Consider the following 26,646-nt stretch of genomic DNA (forward strand, 5'->3'; position numbering starts at 1 on the left):
TCCCATAAGAAAAAGAGCAAAAAAAAGGGACTGAGAAAATATTTGAAGAGATTATAGTTTAAAAACTTCCCTAATATGGGTAAGGAAATGGTCAATCAAGTCCAGGAAGCGCAGAGTGTCCCATACAGCATAAATCCAAAGAGAAACACACCAAGACACATAACAATCAAATTATCAAAAATTAACAAAGAAAAAATATTAAAAGCAGTAACGGAAAAGTAACAATTAACGTAGGAGGGAATTCCCATAAGGTTAACAGCTGATCTTTCAGCAGAAACTCTGCAAGCCAAAAGGGAGTGGCAGGACATATTTAAAGTGATGAAAGGGAAAAACCTACAACCAAGATTACTCTACCCAGCAAGGATCTCATTCAGATTCGATGGAGAAATTAAAACCTTTACAGACAAGCAAAAGCTAGGAGAATGCAGCACCACCAAACCAGCTCTACAACAAATGCTAAAGGAAATTCTCTAGGCAGGAAATACAAGAGAAGGAAAAGACTTACAATAACAAGCCCAAAACAATTAAGAAAATGGTAATAAGAACATACATATGAATAATTACCTTAAATGTAACTGGATTAAATGCTTCAACCAAAAGATATAGACTGGCTGAATGGATACAAAAACAAGACTCGTACATATGCTATCTACGAGAGACCCACTTAAGACCTAGGGACACATACAGACTGAAAGTGAGGGGATGGAAAAAGATATTCCATGCAAATGGAAATCAAAAGAAAGCTGGAGTAGCAATTCCCATATCAGACAAAACAGACTTTAAAATAAAGACTATTACAAGAGACAAAGAAGGACACTACATAATGATCAAGGGATCAATCCAAGAAGAAGATATAACAACTGCAAATATTTATGCACCCAACATAGGAGCACCTCAATACATAAGGCAAATGCTAACAGCCATAAAAGGGGAAATCGACAGTAACACAATAATATTTGACGACTGTAACACCCCGCTTTCACCAATGGACAGATCATCCAAAATGAAAATAAACAAGGAAACACAAGCTTTAAATGATACATTAAACAAGATGGACTTAACTGATATTTATAGGACATTCCATCCAAAAATAGCAGATTACACTTTCTTCTCAAGTGCTCATGGAACATTCTCCAGGATAGATCATATCTTGGGTCACAAATCAAGCCTTGGTAAATTTAAGAAAATTTAAATCATATCAAGTATCTTTTCTGACCACAATGCTATGAGACTAGGTATCAATTACAGGAAAAAATCTGTAAAAAATACAAACACATGGAGGCTAAACAATACAATACTGAATAACTAAGAGATCACTGAAGAAATCAAAGAGGAAATCAAAAAATACCTAGAAACAAATGACAATGAAAACACGATGACCCAAAACCTATGGGATGAAGCAAAAGCAGTTCTAAGAGGGAAGTTTATAGCAATACAATCCTACCTTAAGAAACAAGAAACATCTCAAATAAACAACCTAACCTTACACCTAAAGCAATCAGAGACAGAACAAAAAAAACCCAAAGTTAGCAGAAGGAAAGAAATCATAATGATCAGATCAGAAATAAATGAAAAAGAAATGAAGGAAACGACAGCAAAGATCACTGAAACTAAAAGCTGGTTCTTTGAGAAGATAAAATTGATAAACCATTAGCCAGATTCATCAAGAAAAAAAGGGAGAAGACTCCAGTTAATAGAATTCGGAATGAAAAAGGAGAAGTAACAACTGACACTGCAGAAATACAAAGGATCATGAGAGATTACTACAAGCAACTCTATGCCAATAAAATGGACAACCTGGAAGAAATGGACACATTCTTAGAAAAGCATGACCTTCTGAGACTGAACCAGGAAGAAATAGAAAATGTAAACAGACCAATCACAAGCACTGAAATTGAAACTGTGATTAAAAATCTTCCATCAAACAAAAGCCCAGGACCAGATGGCTTCACAGGTGAATTCTACCAAACATTTAGAGAAGAGCTAACATCTATCCTTCTCAAACTCTTCCAAAATATAGCAGAGGGAGAAACACTCCCAAACTCATTCTACGAGGCCACCATCACCCTGATACCAAAACCAGACAAAGATGCCACAAAAAAAGAAAACTTCAGGTCAATATCACTAATGAACATATGCAAAAATCCTCAACAAAATACTAGCAAACAGAATCCAACAGCACATTAAAAGGATCGTACACCATGATCAAGTGGGGTTTATCCCAGGAATGCAAAGATTCTTCAGTATACGCAAATCAATGTGATAAATCATATTAACAAACTGAAGGAGAAAACCATATGATCATCTCAGTAGATGCAGAAAAAGCTTTCACCAAAATTCAACATCGATTTATGATAAAAACTCTCCAGAAAGTGGGCATAGAGGGAACCTACCTCAACATAATAAAGGCCATATATGACAAACTCACAGCAAACATCATTCTCAGTGGTGAAAAACTGAAAGCATTTCCACGAGGATCAGGAACAAGACAAGGATGTCCACTCTCACCACTATTATTCAACATAGTTTTGGAAGTCCTCACCATGGCAATTAGAGAAGAAAAACAAATAAAAAGAATCCAAGTTGGAAAAGAGGAATTAAAACTGTCACTGTTTCCCAGTGTCATGATACTAGACATCGAAAATCCTAAAGGTGCCACCAGAAAACTACTAGAGCTAATCAATGAATTTCGTAAAGCTGCAGACTACAAAATTAATACGCAGAAATCTCTTGCATTCCCACATACTAACAGCAAAAGATCAGAAACAGAAATTAAGGAAACAATCCCATTCACCACTGCAACAAAAAGAATAAAATTCCTAGGGATAAACCTACCTAAGAAGGCAAAAGACCTGTACTCAGAAAACTATAAGATACTGATGAAAGAAATAAAAGACAACACAAACCAATGGAGAGATATACCATTTTCTTGAATTGGAAGAATCGATATTCTGAAAATGACTAAACTACCCAAAGCAATCTACAAATTCAATGCAATCTCTATCAAATTCCCAATGGTATTTTTCACAGATTAGAACAAAAAAATTACAATTTGTGTGGAAACACAAAAGACCTCAAACAGACAAAGCAATCGAGAAAGAAAAATGGAGCTGGAGGAATCAGGCTCCTTGACCTCAGACTATACTACAAAGTTACAGTAACCAAGACAATATGGTACTGACACAAAAACAGAAATACAGATCAATGGACAAAGCCCACGCACATATGGTCACCTAATCTATGACAAAGGAGGCAAGAATATACAATGGAGAAAAGACAGTCTCTTCAATAACTGGTGCTGGGAAAACTGGACAGCTACATGTAAAAGAATGAAATTAGAACACTCCCTAACACCATACACAAAAATAAACTCAAAATGGATTAAAGACCTAAATGTAAGGCTGGACACTATAAAACTCTTAGAGGAAAATACAGGCAGAACACTCTTTGAAATAAATCGCAGCAAGATCTTTTTTGATCCACCTCCTAGAGTAATGAAAATAAAAACAAAAATAGGGGATTCCCTGGTGGTGCAGTGGTTAAGAATCTGCCTGCCAATGCAGGGGACATGGTTTCAAGCCCTCGTCCATGAAGATCCCACATGCTACAGAGCAACTAAGCCCGTGCGCCACAACTACTGAGCCTGTGCTCTATAACCCGCGAGCCACAAAGCCCACATGCCACAACTACTGAAGCCCACACGCCTAGAGCCCATGCTCCACAACAAGAGAAGCGACCTCAATGAGAAGCCCGCACACCCCAAAGAAGAGTAGCTCCCACTCGCCGCGACTAGAGAAAGCCTGAGCGCAACTATGAAGACCCAACGCAGCCAAAAATAAAATAAATAAATGAATTAAATTCATTAATTAAATAAACAAATGGGATCTAATTAAGCTTAAAAGCTTTTGCACAGCAAAGGAAGCCATAAACAAGAGGAAAAGACAATGCTCAGAATGGGAGAAAATATTTGCAAACAAAGCAACTGACAAGGGATTAATCTTCAAAATATACAAACAGCTCATGCAGCTCAATATCCAAAAATCAAACAACCTAATACAAAAATGGGCAGAAGATCTAAATAGACATTACTCCAAAGAAGACAGATGGCCAAAAAGCACATGAAAAGATGCTCAACATCACTAATAATTAGAGAAATGCAAATCAAAACTACAATAAGGTATCACCTTACAACTGTCAGAATGGCCATCATCAAAAAATCTACAAACAATAAATGCTGGAGAGGGTGTGGAGAAAAGGCAACCCTTTTGCATTGTTGGTGAGAATGTAAACTGGTACAACCACTATGGAGAACAGTATGGAGGTTCCCTGAAAAAGTACAAACAGAACTACCATATGATACAGCAATGCCACTCCTGGGCTTACACCCAGAGAAAACCGTAATTCGAAAAGATACATGCATCCCAATGTTCACTGCAGCACTATTTACAATAGCCAGGACACGGAAGCAACCTTAATGTCCATCAACAGAGGAACAGATAAAGAAGATGTGGTACATATATACAATGGAGTATTACTCAGCCATCAAAAGGAACGAAACTGGGTCATTTGTAGAGACGTGGATGGACCCAGAGACTGTCATACAGAGTGAAGTAAGTCAGAAAGAGAAAAACAAATATCATGTTGTGTCGCTTATATGTGGAATCTAGAAAAGTGGTACAGATGAATTTATTTACAAAGCAGAAATAGAGACACAGATTTAGAGAACAAACGTATGGATACCAGTGGCTTCCCTGGTGGCACACTGCCTGCCAATGCAGGGGACACGGGTTCAAGCCCTGGTCCAGGAAGATCCCACATGCCATGGAGCAACTAAGCCTGTGCGCCACAACTACTGAGCCTGTGTTCTAGAGCCCGTGAGCCACAACTACTGAAGCCTGCACACCTAGAGGCCATGCTCTGCAACAAGAGAAGCCACCGCAATGAGAAGGCCACAAACCGCAACAAGAGTAGCCCCTGCTCGCCACAACTAGAGAAAACCCGCGTGCAGCAACAAAGACCCAATGCAGCCTAAAATAAATAAATAAATAAATTTTTAAAGTATGGATACCAAGGGGGGAAGGGGGAAGTGGGATGAAGTGGGAGTTTGGGATTGACATGTACACACTACTAGTATAAAATAGATAACTAATGAGAACCTACTGTATAACACAGGGAATTCTACTCAATGCTCTGTGGTGACCTAAATGGGAAGGAAATCCAAAAAAGATGGGATGTATGTCTACATATAGCTGATTCACTTTGCTGTACAGCAGAAACTAACACATTGTAAAGCAACTATACTCCAATAAAAGATTTTTTTAATTTTTTTAATTAAAAAAATTTTTAAGATAGGAAAAGAAAAACAATCCCACCTACAATAGCATCAAAAACAAAAAAAGAGGAATAAATCTAACCAAGGAAGTAAAAGATCTATACACCAAAAACTATAAGACACTGAGGAAAGAAACTGAAGAACATACATAATGACAAAATATTCTGTGTCAATAGATTGGAAGAGTTGATATTAATAAAATATACATACTACTCAAAGCTACCTATAGATTCAATGCAATCTCTATCAAAATTCCAATGACATTTTTCACAGAAATAGAAAAAACAATCCTAAAATTCACATGGAACCACAAAAGACTCTGAATAGCCAACACCATCTTGAGAAAGGGCAAAGTTGGAGGCAAAAAAACCAAAAAACAAAAGAATAACTGAGAGTTCAGAAGTAAACCCATGAATATATGGTCAAGTAATATTTGGCAACAGAGTGAAGAATACTCAATAGGAAAAGGACAGTCTCTTCAATAAATGGTGTTGGAAAAACTGGATATACACATGCAAAAGAACTGGACCCCTATCTTAAATCACTCACAAAAATTAACTTGATATGGATTAAAGACTTAAACAGTAAGACCCGAAACCATAAAATTCCTAATAGGGAAAATGCACCCTGACATTAGTCTTAGCAATTATTTTTTAGATACAGTGCCAAAAGCACAAACAAGAAAAGCAAAAATTAATAAGTGGGACTACATCAAACTAAAAAGCTTCTGCACAACAAAGAAACAATCAACAAAATGGCCAAGTAACATTTGGAGTAGGAAAAAATACAACTGACCCTTGAACATCATGGGGTTTAACAGGACATGCGCCAACCCTCCATGCAGTTGAAAATGTGCATGTAACTTACAGTCAACCCTCCACATATGCAGTTCCTCCATATTGTGGCTCCTCCATATCCGTGGTTCCACATCCACAAATTCACTCATCCAAGGATTGTGTAATACTATAGTAAGCACCATTGAAAAAACTGGCATATAAGTGGACCCTTGCAGTTCAAACCCATGTTGTTCAAGAGTCAATTATATTTGCAAACCATATTATCTGATAAAGAGTTAACATCCAAAATATACACGGAACTCATACAATTCAAATAGCAAAAAACAATCCAACTAAAAATCAGGTAGAGGACTTGAATAGACATTTTTCCAAAGAAGACATACAAATGGCCAACAGGTACATAAAAGGGTGCACAACATCACTAATCATCAGGGAAATGCAAATCACAACCACAATGAGATATCATCTCACACCTGTTAGAATGGCTATCATCAAAAAGACAAGAGATAACAAATGCTGAGAAGGATGTGGAGAAGGAACCCTGGTGCACTGGTGATGGGAATGTAAACTGGTAGAGTCAGTATGGAAAACAATAGGGAAGTTCCCCAAAAAACTGAGGAACTAGAACTACCATACAATCCAGCAATCCCACCACTGGGTATGTATCCAAAGAAGATCAAATCACTATCTCAAAGATATCCCATGTTCGTTGCAGCATTACTCACAATAGCCAAGACATGGAAACAACCTGTGTCCATAGACAGATGAATGAACAAAGAAAATGTGAGACAGATATAAATATATCTCACACAAACACAATGGAATATTATTCAGCCACTTGAAAGAAGGAAATTTTACCATTTGAGACAACATGGATGGATCTTGAGGGCACTGTGCTAAGTGAAATAAGTCAGAAAGAGAAAGACAAAAACTGTACAATCTCACTTATATGTGGATCTTTAAAAAAAAAAAAAAAGCCAAACTCAAAGGAACACAGAGTACAATAGTTGCCAGGGGCTGAGTAGTAGGAGAAATGGGGATATGTGAGTCAAGGGGTTACAAACTTCCAGTTATAAGATGAGTAAGTTTCAGGGATGTAACGTACAGCATGGTGACTACAGTTAAAAATACTGTATTGTATACTTAAAAATGGCTGTGAGACAACTGGAGAAGAGAGAACCTGCACACCACAACTAGAGAGAAGCCCACACCCCGCAATGAAAAGCCCACGCACTGCAACGAAAGATCCCACATGCCTCAATGAAGATCCTGCGTGCCGCAACTAAGACCCGACACAGCCAAAAATAAATAAATAAATAATAAATCTTTAAAAAAAATTGCTGTGAGAGTAGAGCTTTAATGTTTTCACCATAACAACAAAATGGTAATTATGTGAGGTAAAATATTTGTTAGCTAACCTTACAACAGTAAACATTTTGCAATATATATGTATATCGAATCATCACACTGTATACCTTAAATTTATACAATGTTATATATCAATTTATATCTCAACAAGCTGGGAAATAGGTGAAAATGTAAGGTCTAGGTGTGGTATGGGGTTGAAAATAAAAGGACTACTTGAAACTCTTTAAGAAAAATAGTCAAAACACTGCAGTTCTTCTTTATTCTGCCCACAATGTAAGACAAACATCCCTCTACCCCCATACTATCAGAAAAACCAAGCGTCATTCCCTGGGGAGTTTGGACAAGGCCAGTTCAGGATTCAGGGACCCACACTTTGTTGAGGACAGAGATGAACATCAAATTAAGAACAGATCCCAATACCTACTCCTACGGGGCTGGTGATGCAAATCAGAGATTTGACAAATGAAACACCCACATAACATATAACACCCATATTTCATTAAGACACAGAACTTTTCAATCACCCTAAAAGTTCCCTCATGTCTCTTTCCAGACAATCCTCTCCCAGAGGCAATCACTATCCTGATTTGCATCACCATAAATCTGTAATGTTGCTTGTTCTTTCATATAAATACAATCAATCAGAATGTAATCTTTTATATCTGGCTCTTTTGTTCAACACAATATTTTTTAAATTCATCCATGTTGTTCTATCTCTACATTTTTATCTATTTTTACAAGGATCTCCAGTTTTTAAGCAAATTTTTTGCTGATATGTAACATCCATAAGTATGCAAATCATTAGTCTACAGCTAAACAAATTTACAAAGAGTGTGTACCTATATGCCCACCACCCAGTAAATAAAATATTAGCAGCATCCCAAAGCCACTCATGTCTCTTCCAGTCACTAACACACACACAGACACACCTTCAAATTGAATGTGATAAGTAAAGGAAAATGGATGAATTGCTGCTACACACAACGATATCACAGATAACGCTCTTGATTTAAAAAGCCAGATATAAAAAAATAAATAAAAATTTAAAAAAATTAAAAGTCAGATATAAAAGTGGTTATCTAACCACTCTCTGACAAACATCACCAGCTATTAGTTTTACCTGGTTCTGTATTTTATGTACATGAAACCATAACAGCATGAACTCTTACATCTGGCTCCTGTTGAAAAGATTCTGTCTGTGATATTCATCTGTATTATTGTGTGTAGCAATAACTCATTCATTTTCCTTCTTGTGTCACTTTCAGTTATCTGAATATATCATAATTTATCTGCCCATTCTACTGCTGATGAGCAGTTTGTTTTTTTACAGTTCACAGCAATTATGAATACAGCTGCTGCTAACATTTTACATAAGTATTTTGCTGTTGGATTTACACCTATGAGTAGACATGCTGGATCATAAGGTACCCGTACATTCAACTTCTGTAAATAGTGCCAAAGAGTTTTCCAAAATAGTTAAGCCATTTTCTCTCCCACCAGCAGTGTATGGAAGTATCAGTTGTTCCACTTCCTTACCAGCACTTCGTATTGCCGGTGTTTTGAATTTTAGTCATTCTAGTGCTGTGTGGTGATATCTCATTGTGGTTTTAATTTGCATTTCCCTGAAGACTGAGACTAAATACCTTCCCATATGTTTATGAACCATCAGAACATCTGTCTTGTGAGAAGCCTATCCAAGCCTTTTGCCCATTTTGAACTGTCTTATTTTGTTTTATTGAGTTATAATTAACATACAATATTATATTAGTTTCAGGTATACAACATAGTGATTTCATATTTTTATACATTATCAAATAATCACCAAAATAAGTCAAGTTACCATCCATCACCATAAAAAGTTGCTACAGTATTATTGACTATATTCCCTATGTGTACATTATATCCCCATGACTTATTTACTTTATAGCTGGAAATCTGCACCTCTTAATCCCCTTCACCTATTTCATCCCTCCCTTCACCGCCTCCCCTATGGGAACAACCAGTTTATTCTCTGTATCCATGAGTCTTTTCCTGTCTTGTTTTGTTTCTTTTCTTCTTTGTTTTTTAGATTCCACATATGAGTAACATTATACCATATTTGTTTTTCCTGTCTGATTTGCTTCACTTAGCATAATACCCTCTAGGTCCATCCATGCTGTCACAAATGGCAAGACCATATTCTTTTTTATGGCTGAGTAATATCCCAGAGTAATGGACACTTAGATTGCTCCCATATCTTTGCTAGTGTAAATAGTACTTCAATGAACATAGGGGTACATATATCTTTTCAAAACACTGTTTTCATTTTCTTCTGATAAAGACGAATAAATGGAATTGCTGGATCATATGGTAGTTCTATTTTTAATTTTTTGAGGAACCTCCATACTGTTTTGCAGTGGCTACACTAATTTACATTCCCATCAATGGTGCACGATAGCTCCCTTTTCTCCACATCCTTATCAACACTTGTTTCCTGTCTTTTTTATAACAGCCATTCTCACAGTTGTGAGGTGGTACCATTACGGTTTTAATTTGCATTTCCCTAATGTTCAGTGATGTTGAACATCTCATGTGCATGTTGGCCATCTATATGTCTTTGGAAAAATGTCTACTCAGGTCCTCTGCCCACTTTTTAACTGGGTTGTTTGGGGTTTTTTGACAATGAGTTTTAAGAGTTCTTTATATATTTTGGATATCAACCCCTTATCTATTATTGGCAAATATATTCTCCCATTCAGTAGGCTTTTTGTATTGTTGATGGTTTCCCTCGCTGTGCAAAAGCTTTTCAGTTTGATGTAGTCCCATTTGTTTATTTTTGCTTTTGCTTCCCTTGCCTGAGAAGACAGATCAAAAAAATACTGCTAAGACCAATGTCAAAGAGCGTACTATCTACATTTTCTTCTATGACTTTTACGGTTTCATGTCTTACAATTGTCTTTAACTGATTTTGAGGGGGAGTTTTGTATATAGTATGAGAAAGTAGTCCAGTTTGATTCTTTTGCATGTAGCTGTCCAGTTTTCCAAACACTATTTATTGAACAGGTTGTCTTTTCTCCACTGTATACTCTTGCCTCCTTTGTCATAGATTAATTGACCATGTAAGTATACGTTTATTTCTGGGCTCTTTACTGTGTTCCATTGATCTATGTGTCTGTTTTTGTGCCAGTACCATACTGTTTGGATTACTATACCTTTGTAGTACAGTTACAAGCCTGGGAGCATGATACCTCCAGCTTTGTTCTTCCTTCTCAACACTGTTTTGACTGTACAGGGTCTTTTGTGGTTCCATGAAGATTTTAGGATTATCTGTTCTAGTTCTGTGAAAATGCCTTTGGTATTTTGATAGGGACTGCACTGAATCTGTAGAATGCCTTGGGCAGTATGGTCATTTTCATGATATTGATTTGTCCAATCCATGCACATAGTACATCTTTCCATTTGTTTGTCTTGTCTACACTTTCTTTCATCAATGTCATAGTTTTCAGAGTACAGGTCATTCACCTCCTTGGTTAAATTTATTCCTAGGTATTTTACTCTTTTTGATGCAATTATAAATGGGATCACTGTTAATTCCTCTGATAGTTCGTTGTTAAAATAGAGAGATGCAACAGACCTCTATACATTAATTTTGTATACTGCAATTTTCCTGAAGTCACTTATTGAAGTTAGTTTTTGAATAACAATTCACTTACTGAATAACAGTTTTTTTTGAAGTCTTTGGGGTTTTCTATATATAGTACCATGCCACCTACAAACAATGACAGTTTTATTTCTTCCTTTCCAATTCTGATTCCTTTTTTTTGCTTTTGTTTTTTTTGCCTAACTGCTGTGGCAATAACTTCCAATACTATGTTGAATGAAAGTGGTGAAAGTAAGCATCCTTGTCTTACTCCTGATCTTAGAGCAAAAGCCTTCAGACTTTCTCCACTGGGTATGATGTTACCTGTGGGATTTAATATATGTATGGCCTTTATTATGTTGAGGTAGGTTCCCTCTATACCTACTTTGTTGACAGTTTTTGTCATAAACAGACATTGAATTTCGCTAATGCATTTTCTGCATCTATTGAGATGATATGATTTTTATTCTTCAATCTGATAATGTGATGTATCTTGTTGACTGATTTGCAGATATTGTACCATCCTTGCATCCCTGGGATAAATCCTACTTGATCATGGTGTATGATCCTTTTAATGTATTGTTGAATTTGATTTGATAATATTTTGTTGTAGATTTTTGCATTTATATTCATCAGTGATACTGGCCTGTAATTTTGTGTGTGTGTGTGTGTGTGTGATGTCTCTGGTTTTGTTATCAGGATGTGCTGGCCTCATAGAATGAGTTCAGAAGTGTTCCTTCCTCATTGATTTTTTTGAATAGTTTGAAAAAGCAAAGTGTTAACTATTCTTTAAATGTTTAGTAGAATTCGCCTGTGAAGCCATCTGGTCCTGGACTTCTGCTTGTTGGAAGTTTTTTATTACTGATTCAATTGCATTACTGGTAATCAGTCTGTTCATATTTTCTATTTCTTTCTGATTCAGTCTTGGAAATTTGTACGTTTCCAGGAATTTATCCATTTCTCCTATGTTATCCATTTTATTACTGTACAATTGTTCATAGTAATCGCTTATGATCTTCTGTATGTATGGTGTTGGTTGTAACTTCTCCTCTTTTATCCTTGATTTTATTTATTTGGGCCCTGTCTCCTTTTTTCTTGATGAATCTAACTAAATGTTTATCAATTCTGTATATATTTTCAAAGAACTAACTCTTAGTTTCATTGATCTTCTCTATTGCTTTTTAGTCTCTATTTCAGTTATTTCCACTCTGATCTTTTATTTCCTTTATTCTACTAACCTTGGGCTTTGCTTGTTCTTCTTTTTCTAGTTTCTTTAAATGTATATTTTGATTGTTTGAGATTTTTCTTGTATCATGAAGTAGGCTTGTATCACTATGAACTTCCCTCTTAGAACTGTTTTATCTTCATCCCACAGATTTTGGATCACTGTGTTTCCATTTTCACTTGTCCCCAGGTAATTTTTGATTTCCTCTTTGACTTTCCAATGACACATTGATTGTTTAGTAGCATACTGTTTAGTCTCCATATGTTTGTGGGGTTTTTCTTTTTTTTCAGTTTTCTTCTTGTAGTTAATTCCTAATTTCATACCAGTGAAGTCAGAAAAGATGTCTGACAAATGCTGGAGAGGGTGTGGAAAAAAGGGAATCCTCTTACACTGTTGGTGGGAATGTAAATTGGTGCAGCCACTATGGAGAATAGTATGGAGCTTCCTCAAAAAACTATAAGTAGAGTTGCCATATGATCCAGCAATCCCACTCCTGAGCATGTATCAAGTTACATGTACCCCTATGTTCACAGCAGCACTACTTACAATAGCCAAGATATGGAAACAACCTAAATGTCCACCAACAGATGAAAGGATAAAGAAGACGTAGTATACATATACAATGGAATATTACTCAGCCATAAAAAAGAATGAAATAATGCCATCTGCAGCTAAATGGATGGACCTAGAGATTATCATACTAAGCAAAGTAAGTCAGAAAGAGAAAGACAAATACCATGTGAAGACAAGTCCTTTATCAAATAGCTCTTTCACTCTGTGACTTGTCTTCTCCCTCTCCTTAATGATATCTTTTGAATAACATATCTTCATTTTAATAAAGTACAACTTATCAATAAAAAATCTTTGTCTACCCCTAGGTTAAAAAGAATATTTTCCTATGCTTCCTTTAAGGTGCATGATTGTTTTACATTTCACATTCTACCATCCATCTGGAATTGAATCTGGAGTATATGCTGTGAAGTCAGGTTCACGATTCATTGGTTTCAATATTGACCTAATACTATTTATTGACTAGGCCATCATTTTTCATTGCAATCAGCCCAGCAACACTTACTGTAAAGGACATCATTTCCCCACTGCACTGCAATACCACCTTTTTCATATATCACTGGATGATAAACATGATGGTCTATTTCTGGACCCTCTGTTTCATTATTCTGTCTTTGCCCCAAAACCACAATGTCTTAATTTATAATAGTCTCATTTCTAGATCTCAGTGGGAAATCTTTCAATATTTCACTACTGAATATGATGTTTACTGTAGGCTTTTAGATATCCTTTATCAGATTAGGAAAATTCCCTTCTATTCTTATTTTGCTAAGAGTTTTTTTTATAATGAAGGGGTTTTTATTTATACTTCTGCTTTAAGAAAGTTATTAAAATGCATCCTGCACTAGAGCTCCCTTTCCAGAAAAGTGTACTCCCCAACTTAAACGGTTCCTGGGTCATAGTAGGTTGCACTTACTCCCATACCCATCTGAACAGTAACTGGATCAGAGTTCTACTTCCATGTGCACTATCTCCATGCCCACACAGCAACATTTCTACTCTGTTATATAATTTGAGATGGCTTCTAGTCATGTGAACTGCTATCAATTTTGGTATCAATTTTGTTTTTGTCCATGATCTGATCTTGGGTGATTTCTCTGGAACTATATTTTTTCCACATATCTTGCTGACTTCAGTGCATAATTTTGAAGAATGTGATATTTTTTAATAATGCATAAATATTATAGCAGAAATACCCAAATATGTCACAGAAGAGGACAGTCAAGCCAAACTTCATTTGAGCACATTTACTGCCTTGTTTTAATTATGACTGATCATATCCAGCCAATCAGACAGAAACATAAAAATGAACTGATTATAATTCAATTCTATTCAAATGCAGATAATCAGTAGGGAAATATTATCTATTTGATTGTTGGAAATCAAAAATAAGCATTGATATAGTATGTAAAAATCATGTTCTGATTGACATGTATACACTGATGTGTATAAAATTTATGACTAATAAGAACCTGCTGTATAAAAAATAAATAAATAAAATTTAAAAATTAAAAAAAAAAAATCATGTTCTGACAGCCAACAATAGTTATTTGTCACTATTAGATTAGAGCCAAAATAGCTCATCCTTTATGCTGAACACAGATCAGGAATGATTTTATAGCAGTGTATCATAATGTGATTAATTACGGCTTCAAAATGATTGCTTACAACCTCATACTACAAAATAAATGCATATCATACTGCCAAAAATGATCACCATTTGTCTTTTACAATTTATGGGTCCACTTACCTTCACATTTTTCAAGAATCTGGACTGTTTCTCCTATTTCTAAGACCAATCCTTGAGGGACAGATCCTCGAAAGCTGCATATCACTAGAAAAACAAGGATAAACATGTCAATTAGCATTTTAAAATAGTGAGACAGGGTCAGTGTCAATTAAATTAAGCACTAAATTTTCTTAAGTATATACTCTCCCTTCTAATTCATTTTTCAAATATGTAAGTCCCTTTCAACTTAATCTATATTTTGAAAGGTAATATTAAATGGTTCAGAACACTGAAGTATACTTTGGCAAAATCACTATTACTTAGAGGTGTGTGCATGCATGCATGTATGTGAAAACATTTCTGTAAACAGAATATCAGCATATCTTGTGTTTGCCTGTTCTTTCTGGGCAAGTATGTATCAATTAAGAAAAAATGGGGCTTCCCTGGTGGCGCAGTGGTTGAGAGTCCACCTGCCGATGCAGGGGACACGGGTTCGTGCCCCGGTCCGGGAAGATCCCATGTGCCACGGAGCGGCTGGGCCCGTGGGCCATGGCCACTGAGCCTGCACGTCCGGAGCCTGTGCTCCGCAACGGGAGAGGCCACAACAGTGAGAGGCCCGCGTACCGCCAAAAAAAAAAAAGAAAAAAATGAACATTAGACGCTTATTATCTACTATAAACAGACAAATACATATTTTTAAAAGGATCACCAGGGCTTCCCTGGTGGCGCAGTGGTTGAGAGTCCGCCTGCCGATGCAGGGGACACGGGTTCGTGCCCCGGTCTGGGAGGATCCCACATGCCGCGGAGCGGCTAGGCCCGTGAGCCATGGCTGCTGAGCCTGCGCGTCCGGAGCCTGTGCTCTGCGGGGGGAGAGGCCACAACAGTGGGAGGCCCGCCTACCGCAAAAAAAAAAATAAAATAAAAAATAAAAAAATAAAAGGATCACCAAATAAATGATTATACTTTGAAAAACAGAATTCCCATAATAAAAATAAACAAAAATTAATGAAGTAAAAAGCAAATGTACAACAGAGAAAACCTATACTCCTCAAAATCCCACATACTTTTATTTGTAGAAAACTGATAAAATGATTCTAAAATTTACATAATACAAAGAACCAAGAAAAGCCTTGTCAATCTTAAAGGATGTACACTATCATATATCAAGCCTTATAATCTAAAATTAATTCTTTGAAAACACTAACACTGATAGACACGTAGGCAAGACTGATCAAAAAAAAAAGAGAGCGAAAAGGTATAAATTATCAGTATCAGCAATAAAAACATTAATGTAATAATTAAATGATGTATAAAAGGTCATTAGATAAAACTTTATAACAAAAAATTAGAAAATTTAGAATAGATGGATAAATTTGTAGAAAGATCAACTTTACAAAAACTGACAGAGCAGTTAAAAATTTGAATAGTCCTGTATCTATTAAACAAAAGTGAATCTGTAATTAAAATTTTCCCACAAATGAAATAACAAGTCCTGACTACTCTACCAGCGAATTTGTCCAAACATCTGGAGAAGAAACACCAACCACAAATAAATCCCTCCAGGAAATAGGGAAAAGAGAATTTATTTTTAACTCAGCATGAAAATAAAAGCTGAAAAAGACATTATAAGGAAGGAAAGTTACAGGCCAATCTGTCTCATGATCACAGATAGAAAATCTTTTTTTTAAAAAAAAAAAACAACCCAACCCCAAAATGGGCAGAAGACCTAAATAGACATTTCTCCAAAGAAGATATACAGATTGCCAACAAGCACGTGAAAGAATGCTCAACATCATTAATCATTAGAGAAATGCAAATCAAAACTAAAATGTGATATCATCTCACACCAGTCAGAATGGCCATCATCAAAAAATCTACAAACAATAAATGCTGGAGAGGGTGTGGAGAAAAGGGAACCCTCCTACACTGTTGGTGGGAATGTAAATTGATACAGCCACTATGGAGAACAGTATGGAGGTTCCTTAAAAAACTAAAAATAGAAAACTAAAAAACTAAAAATACGACCCAGCAATCCCGCTACTGGGCATTTACCCTGAGAAAACCTTAATTCAAAAAGAGTCATGTACCACAATGTTCACTGCAGCTCTATTTACAATAGCCAGGACATGGAAGCAACCTAAGTGTCCATCAACAGATGAATGGATAAAGAAGATGAGGCACATATATACAATAGAATATTACTCAGCCATAAAAGGAAACAAAACTGAGTTCTGGGTAGTGAGGTGGATGGACCTAGAATCTGTCATACAGAGTGAAGTAAGTCAGAAAAACAAATAACGTATGCTAACACATATATATGGAATCTTAAAAAAAAAACATCATGAAGAACTCAGGGGCAAGACGGGAATAAAGACGCAGACCTACTAGAGAATGGACTTGAGGACACGGGGAGGGGGAAGGGTAAGCTGGGACAAAGTGAGAGCGTGTTAGTGTATATATATGGACATATATACACTACCAAATGTAAAATAGATAGCTAGTGGGAAGCAGTCGCATTGCACAGGGACATCAGCTCGGTGCTTTGTGACCAGCTAGAAGGGTGGGATAGGGAGGGTGGGAGGAAGGGAGACGCAGGGGGGAAGATATATGGGGACATATGTATATGTATAACTAATTCACTTTGTTATAAAGCGGAAACTAACAGACCATTGTAAAGCAATTATACTCCAATAAAAATGTTAAAAATAAATAAATAAATAAATATAAATAAATAAAAAATAAAAAGCAAACTGGGAATTCCCTGGTGGTACAGTGGTTAGGACTCGGCACTTTCACTGCCGTGATTCCCAGGTTCGATCCCTGGTCGGGGAACTAAGATCCTGCAAGCCACGTGGTCATGCATGCATGCATGCATGAATGAATGAATGAATAAATAACAAATCAAATCCAACTATATATAAAAAGGATAACCATGACCAATTTGGGTTTATTCAAGAGCGCAATTGGTGTAATATTAAAAAAATCAATAAAGGGGAAAAAAATCACATGATCATATCCATAAATGCAGAAGAGGCATTTGATAAAATTCAACGTCTACCCGTGACTAAAATTTTTAATAATCTAAGAATAGGAGGGAACTTCCTTAATATGATGAAGGTTATGTACAATATATCTATAGCAAACATCATATATATTAGTGAAATACTCAGCATTTTATCACTAAGGTTAGGAATAGGAAGAGTACGTCCACTACCATTTCTATTCAACATTACACTGTGCAAATAAAGCAGAAAAAGAAATAAAAGGTATAATGATTAGAAACAAAGAAATAATAGTATCATTATCTGCAGGTCTGAAAAAAAATCCTGAAGAACCTAGACATAAACCAACACAGAAAATATGTCAATGTGTAGCAAGGTCACTAGATACAATATGAATTTTTTTAAGTCAATATAGGAACAAACAACTAGAAAATGAAATGTTTTAGAAATATACAATTTATAACAGCATCAAAAATGTCAAGTAGGGCTTCCCTGGTGGCGCAGTGGTTGAGAATCTGCCTGCTAATGCAGGGGACACGGGTTCGAGCCCTGGTCTGGGAAGATCCCACATGCCACGTAGCAACTAGGCCCGTGAGCCACAACTAGTGAGCCTGCGCGTCTGGAGCCTGTGCTCCGCAACAAGATAGGCCGCGATAGTGAGAGGCCCACGCACCGCGATGGAGAGTGGCCCCCACTCCCCGCAAGTAGAGAAAGCCCATGCACAGAAACGAAGACCCAACACAGCAAAATAAATTAATTATTTAATTAATTTTTTAAATGTCAAGTAACTATAAATAAATCTAAGAGACATATGGAAGAACTCTATACAGAAAACTATATGACATTAGATACAGTAAAAGTCTAATAAATGAAGGCATACATCCTATTCACGAATTCCAAGACTCAACAGTATAAAGATACAGATTTTCCCCAAATTGATCATTAGATTCTATGCAATCTCAACCAAAATCCCAATAGACATTTTGTGGAAATCAATAAACTGATTCTACAATGTGCATAAAAATGCAAAGGATGAAACAGAGGAACATATACCACCTAATATCAGCCTTTCCATTGTTAAAAAAAAAAAAAGCCCAAGTATAAAACTGTGTGTGTGTGTGTGTGTGTGTGTGTGTGAATAGCATGAGCCTATTTGTATGTGTACATATATATGTATATATTTAATCTCTACTGAAGATATCAAATTTGCTTACTGGTTACTAAAGACAACACTTGTGTCCCCCCAAAATTCCTATGTTGAAACCTAATCCCCATTATGATGGTATTTGGAAATGGGGCCTGTGGGAGGTGATTAGGTCATGAAAGTGGTTCCTTCATGTATGGGAGTAGTGCACTTATAAATCAAGATCTCAGAGAGATCCCTCTCCCCTTTCACCATGTGAGGACACAGAAGTCAGCAGTCTGCAACCCTGACAAGGGCCTTTATCCAAACCTGACCATCCTAGCACCCTGATATCAGACTTTTCAGCCTCTAGAACTACAAGAAATAAATGTCTGTTATTTAAGCTACCCAGTTTATAATATTTTTGTTATAGCAGTCTGAACTGGACTAAGACATTGGTAATTAGTATGCTCTTATTAAAGTATTTGGCTATATTTCTAAATAGTAGTAGCATTATTCAATCTTCTGCAAATGTTGTAAATTCCCCATGGAAAACAAAATTCTGAACAAACACAAATAACAAAGCAGTTAGACCAACTTCTACCATTTAATGCCATACAGATTTGGAAAATGTTAAGAAACAGCAAATACTCAACAGCATCCTCCTTTAAGTACCAAGTGGGGAAAAATGGTCTTCCCTAGGATTTACTGGGTTGAACCCTTCATCACAGTGGAGAAAAAATCATGTTCCAGCATCTCTCAAATCCTTGTAGGCACCCACATATTAACAATGAGACAGGTGTCCTAAGGTCAAAAGTAGGCAATCTCTGAGCCATGGCTTATAGTAAAACTACAATGAATTGCATTAGCATTTAGGAATTTAACTTCACCAGATCTTCTATGTACTCCCTAACAAATTCTTTATCGAGGGCCTTGCTATTATTTCAATCTCCAAAGCATTCATCACTCCTGTCTTCCTAACCTCTGTCACTAATTGACAAGAACATTAAAATTACCAATGGCTTTCCTTGTTTGAAATTGGGTGTTTCATGCCTATTCAGAGAACCTATGTAAACTTTCCACTTTAATAACTATCTTCGTTCAAGACTGGCTTTCAAGTGATTTTTTAAATTAATGTATAAGTAGAAAAGAAAAAAATTATATTTGCTAGAAAAGCAAGAGGCTCAAAAGAAAGCAGATCTTTCTCCCTATAATCGTGGATCTACTTTCAGGCCTACACTCTGTTTGCAGGAATATCACAAAGAATAAACCTATTAGCTATAGACTGTTTCACTCTATTCTCCTCTGTGTCTGTCAGGTACATTAGAAGTTACTGGTCCCTGCGAGCTTCAAGAATTCGAAAAAGAATAGATACATATATATGTATAATTGAATCATTTTGCTGTACACCTGAAACTAACACAACATTGTTAATCAACTATACTCCAATATAAAATATAAATTTTTTTTAAAGAAAATAATCTCCACCTACAAAGAGTTTATCATTTCATTGGTGGTGGCAGGGGAAGGAGTGTGAGATGAGAGGGGAAAAAATGCATGATCCATATGATGTTGCAAGATTTGTTTGACCCTGAGATCCACTTTCAACCCTCCTCCACCTCGCTTTATACCCCGGAAAGCCTCCCCTCTCAGGCAGCATCAACAGCCTCCTCTTTGCCCCATGGCTGGTTGGGTAAATCCAGTGGAGAACACTGCCAGATGCTGGAGAACAGGCGGACAATAAGGTTGGGATGTTTATTCCTGCTGGGCCCTGGGAGCTGGCTGCATCCCTCTGCCGAAGGCCACAGCTCCTGTGAGTTTCTGTAACTGTTCCCTCACTTGCCCCTTCAGTCCTAGTGGTGGAACCAACCACCGGGGTACTGCATCCTATTCGTTTCCCTAGCTCCTGCCTCACCTTCAGAAGTAGTCCCTTTATTAAACCCTGTTCAGATTACCCCATTTGACTGTGCAATCTCTTTCCTGCCCACACCCTGACAGATAAATACAAACATAATGATAACAGCAGCTCTTTGCAGCTTCATAACCTTTTTTACCTTTTGAATCCAAGTTCGCCTGGACTCCTGCAATGGCCTCCTAAGTGACCGCTCACACCCACCAGTGCCCCTTCTCAGCCCATTCTCCAAAAAAAACAAAAAACAAAAACAAAACAAAACAACAACTATGCCCTTTACCACTATTCTTTCAGTTTTGTGCCATCTTAATCCCCAAGTAATTAAGAATGCATCAGTGGCAAAATAAGACTGAAGACGTTTGAAAAACATGTTAACAGAGACAGAAATACTAATTTTAAAAATTTTATAGATATTTAGCTTGAAATCTTTCATACTGTGTTAAGTAGAAAAAGATTATGAACAATATTTATACCATGATTCCATTTTTTTGTGGAATATACAAATAAAAGTGGTTGCAATTAAGTTATAAGAATATTTTTATTTGCCTCTTGTTCAGCTTACCTATTTTGTCTAGTGTATACATACTTCTCTAATATTTCTACCTTTATATACATACCTATATACACATACACACACACACACACACACATGCACACACTCATGAAGGAAAGCTTTATCTTTGCTAGATCATGAAAGAAGGGTCAAAAGATGCATTCTGAAGCAAATCCACTATACAATCTTGGATTGTTGTACCAGCCCACCCATATAATACTACAAAATCAAACCTCTTCTGATTTCAAAAATGAGTTGTCATGGTAATAGACTCACAGTCCAAACTGACTTTGTATGAGTGTGGCTCAGAGAAAAATATCTACCTCTTTCCATTCAATTATTTCCCCCACCAACTCAAACAAAAGATACTCACTACAAGAACTGTACTTGTTCTTGGATTGACCCATATTATTCTGCCTCCTTTACTATTAAATTACTATACTATTATATTAGTTTTCTTCTTTCTAATTGTTTACAAAGATATTTCATTTATCATATACTAGTTTCATAAATATAAAGAATGTATTTCTGGAACATTATTCTGTTTCAAGTATCAATCATTCTTGTTCCAACATCCCACTTTTAATTGCTATTACCTCACATGGTAAAGTTAAGTACCTCCCCCCATTACTCTTTTAAGACTAAGCTCCTATGTTTGTTTGTTTGTTTGTTTGCAGTAGCTGGCCTCTCACTGTTGTGGCCTCTCCCGTCGCAGAGCACAGGCTCCGGACGCGCAGGCCCAGAGGCCATGGCTCACGGGCCCAGCCACTCCACGGCATGTGGCATCTTCCCGGATCGGGGCACGAACCCGTGTCCCCTGCAGCGGCAGGCGGACTCTCAACCACTGCGCCACCAGGGAAGCCCTATGTTTGTCTTTTTCCTTTTTTTTTTTTTTTTTTGGCTGCATTGGGTCTTCACTGCTGTGTGCGGGCTTTCTCTGGTTGCGGCGAGTGGGGACTACTGTTCGTTGCGGTGCATGGGCTTCTCATTGCAGTGGCTTCTCTTGTTGTGGAGCACGGGCTCTTAGGCGTGCGGGCTTCAGTAGTTGTGGCTCACGAGCTCTAGAACGCAGGCTCAGTAGTTGTGGCACACGGACTTAGTTGCTCCTCAGCATGTGGGATCCTCCTGGGCCAGGGCTCGAACCCATGTCCCCTGCATTGGTAGGTGGACTCCCAAGCACTGCACCACCAGGGAAGCCCTCCTATGTTCCTTCTTACAGACAAACTGGAGAAAATGATTATAAAATTCAGTGAAGGGTACAGGTGGCATTTTGACTGGATCACATCAAACCTATAAACTGGTTTGTTCTGAACAAGTAATGGATTTCACTACATGTAAAACTTTTTAGATGTCCATATATAATATCTAAAAATTCTGAAAGAAAAATGGAAAAATGCCAGCAAGAATCAAAATGTTCTACATTGAGTATGGACATAGTTTTTACAATCAAAAAGAAAAATACAGACTTTTTTTGCCCGTAAGAAAACTGGGCGAAAGATACAAATAGGCCAAAAAACACATGAAAAAATATTAACCACAGTAACAAAGATTGCTAAAAAGTATCATTCTTATTTTTTTATCAGATTATCAAAGATTAATACCCAAACAGTGCTGATAAAGATGTGCACATACATGACCAGAATACAAAGTGTAAGATTTTTTTCTTAAAAAGGTAGTAGAAATGGGTCCATTTTAAGATTTCACATGCTTTGACACAATTCCACTTCTAGAAATCAATACTCAATAACCATCAAGTAAATAAATATATATGCAGCAAGATCTGCAGCATACTGTTTTCTATAATAGCAAAACTGAGCTATAAACTAACAACAACAAAAAAAGCCCTGGGCCTCCCTGGTGGCGCAGTGGTTGAGAGTCCGCCTGCCGATGCAGGGGGTACGGGTTCGTGCCCCGGTCCGGGAGGATCCCATATGCCGCGGAGTGGCTGAGCCCGTGAGCCATGGCCGCTGAGCCTGCGCATCCGGAGCCTGTGCTCCGCAACGGGAGAGGCCACAACAGTGAGAGGCCCACGTACCGCAAAAAAAAAAAAAAAAGCCCTAAAAATGGAAAGTAAAATGAATTAAATAAACCTAGATGTACAGCCAAGTTAGTAGCATAACCAAAAAGAGAGGAACTACTCCAAGTAATGTCAAAAGAAAGTAATTTGGCCAACTATCCCTAATGGAATATATTCTAAGGATAAAAAGAACTTCAAAAAAATCTTAATCTGCTTTCACTAATCATACTGTTGATATAGTGATAGTAATGCTATTCTAAGACTGTTGTGTGAGTAATGGGGAATAAGGCAAGTAAGTAATTACTTAGGAATTTGTTTTTAAGGGAGGGAAAATGCAGATGTAAGATTTATGAAGTTAAGTAAAGACAATGTAGACATGCACAGTTCCTGACAAGGCCTAGAAACAATGAAAAATCTCTAGCACTGAAATTATGATTTCTAAATATACTCTTTCTCACTAAAAGGAACCAGGGCTCCTTGGGAAAATGCCAAGTTTAGGACAGGAAATGCTTAAGATAAGCATAGAATATCTTGTCATACTAAAAACCAAGGAAGCTATCAAAAACTACTATGGTCAGGTCAAAAAGACTTTCAACACCAAGAAAGTCCCACTACTCACTAAAAGAATAGTATATCAGTATATTTAAATCTCTGAGTTAATAATAACAATGGTTCAAAAAAAAGCTTATGGTCACTTTTCAGAGATTGCTAAGGGAATCAACTCACTACTGTGAAAATTAGCAAAACAGGAAAAAAAAAAAAGAACATATATCATGCTTTTCCTATACAAACTATATACCTCTGAATACCCAAGTAGTTAAGGAAAAGTTTCTCTTTATAAAAAATATCCTAAACAATAAACAAAGAAGTGATGGCAAAGGTAGAATATCACCATTTTGCAACCACCAATAAATGTATAGGTATAGGAAATGATCATCAATAGCTCTAACATCACAAAAAGAGGAAACAAGAAACTATGTAACTACTAAACAAAGCACATAATGCCATCTGTAAAGTAATCATTTATTTAAAAAAAAACCTCAAACCTTAATATGGGGACACCTATAGAACTAACTGCCAGCTTAAAGGAAATACCAGGAAAAAGGAGCATATTAAATGAATTCACAGAAACATGATTAGCAAGATTCACACCATGAGACAAAAGATTCAGTTTCTTTAACAAAACACTGCACAAGAAAAAAAGAGATGGAGAACTTAATAAAACAGCCTTCAGCTATATCAATTCCATATACAATAGCACCAAAAATAATAAGATACTTAGGAATAAATTTAACCAAAGAGGTACAAGACTGAAAACTACAAAACACTGCTGAGAGAAATTAAAAATCTAAGTAAGTAAAAAGACATCCCATGTTCATGGATTGGTAGAACTGATACTGTTAAGATGACAATTCTACCCAAGGTAATCTACAGATTCAATGGAATCCCTATCACAATCCCCAAGAAATAGAAAAACACATCCTAAAATTCATATGGAATTTCCAGAGGCCCCAAATACCCAAAGCAATCTTAAATTAAGAACAGAAATGGGGCCTCCCTGGTGGCGCAGTGGTTGAGAGTCCGCCTGCCGATGCAGGGGATACGGGTTCGTGCCCTGGTCCGGGAGGATCCCATATGCTGCAGAGCAGCTGGGCCCGTGAGCCATGGCCGCTGAGCCTGCGCATCCGGAGCCTATGCTCCGCAACGGGAGAGGCCACAACAGTGAGAGGCCCGCATACCACAAAAAAAAAAAAAAAGAACAGAAATGGATGACTCACACTTTCAAGTTTCAAAACTTACTTCAAAACTACAATAATCAAAATAGTGTGGTACTGGTATAAGGATATATAGATCAATGGAATATAATTAAGAGCCAGAAATGAATCCTGCCACAAGTAGCCAAGAGATTTTAACAAGGTTTGAAGGTCATTAAATAGGGAAAGAAAAGACTGTTCAGGGGCTTCCCTGGTGGTGCAGTGGTTGAGAGTCCGCCTGCCGATGCAGAGGACACGGGTTCATGCCCAGGTCTGGGAAGATCCCACATGCCACGGAGCAGCTAGGCCTGTGAGCAATGGCCGCTGAGCCTGCGCATCCAGAGCCTGTGCTCAGCAGTGGGAGAGGCCACAACAGTGAGAGGCCCGCGTACCGCAAAAAAAAAAAAAAAAAGACTGTTCAGCAAGTACTGCTAGGAAAACTGAATATCCACATGCAAAATAATGAAGTTGAATCCTTACCTTACACTATATACAAAATTAATTCAAAGTGGATCAAAGACCTAAATATAAGAGCTAAAATTATAAGACTCTCAGAAAAAAAATAGGGCAAATACTAATGACATCTGATTTGGCAACAGTTTCTTGGATAAGAACAACAAAAGAAAATAGATTAATTGAATTTCAACAAAATTAAAAGCTTTTGTGCAGCAAGGGACACTATTAAGAGAGTGAAAAGATAGTCTGTAGACCAGCAGAAAATATTTACAAATCAACTCTTAAAAGACTTTAAATATTAAAAAATATATAAAGAAAGTAATAAACAACAAAAATAAAAAACCCAATTCAAAAATAGGCAAAGGATTTTAATAGACATTTCACCAAAAAATACATACAAATGAACAACAGCATATGAAAAGAGGCTCAACATCGTTAGTCATTAGGGAAATGCGAATCAAAACTACAATGAGATACCACCTCACACCCACCAGAATTGCTATCATCAAAAAGGCAGAAAAGGGCTTCCCTGGTGGTGCAGTGGTTAAGAATCTGCCTGCCAATGCAGGGGACACAGGTTCGAGCCCTGGTCCAGGAATATCCCACTAAGCCTGTGCACCACAGCTACTGAGCAACTAAGCCTGTGCGCCACAGCTACTGAGCCTACGCTCTAGAGCCCGTGAGCCACAACTACTGAGCCTGCGTGCCACAACTACTGAAGCCCACGCGCCTACAGCCCATGCTTCAGAACAAGGGAAGCCACCACAATGAGAAGCCTGCGCACCACAACAAAGAGCAGCCTCCACTCGCCGCAACTAGAAGGCCTACGTGCAGCAATGAAGACCCAATGCAGCCAAAAATAAATAAAATAATTTTTTTTAAAAAGGCAGAAAATAGGGCTTCCCTGGTGGCGCAGTGGTTGGGAGTCCGCCTGCCGATGCAGGGGACGCGGGTTCGTGCCCCGGTCTGGGAGGATCCCACATGCCGTGGAGCGGCTGGGCCCGTGAGCCATGGCCGTTGAGCCTGCGCGTCCGGAGCCTGTGCTCCGCAATGGGAGAGGCCACAGCAGTGAGAGGCCCACATACCACACACACACACACACACAAAAAAAAAAAAAGGCAGAAAATAAGTTTTGGCAAAGATGTGGAGAAAGTGGAACACTAGTGCACTGCTGGAGGACATGTAAAAT

General features: G+C 37.3%; 1 protein-coding gene across 5 annotated transcripts in view; it reads right to left on the reverse strand.

The window, feature by feature from the left end:
* The window catches only part of DOCK3 (dedicator of cytokinesis 3), a 404,205-nt gene that overhangs the window by 347,365 nt on the left and 30,194 nt on the right, over positions 1–26,646 (reverse strand). For 4 of the 5 annotated variants that reach the window (XM_081246551.1, XM_081246550.1, XM_081246549.1 and 1 more), the window contains exon 2: positions 14,662–14,745. In XM_081246551.1, the coding sequence (XP_081102677.1) occupies positions 14,662–14,745 (84 nt within the window). Of the gene's footprint in view, positions 1–14,661; positions 14,746–26,646 lie in introns of those variants that run through there. The other variant, XM_081246552.1, reaches the window with a different exon arrangement.

Source organism: Mesoplodon bidens, assembly GCF_964165515.1.
Source record: "Mesoplodon bidens genome assembly, chromosome: 10".
Classification (NCBI taxonomy): domain Eukaryota; kingdom Metazoa; phylum Chordata; class Mammalia; order Artiodactyla; family Ziphiidae; genus Mesoplodon; species Mesoplodon bidens.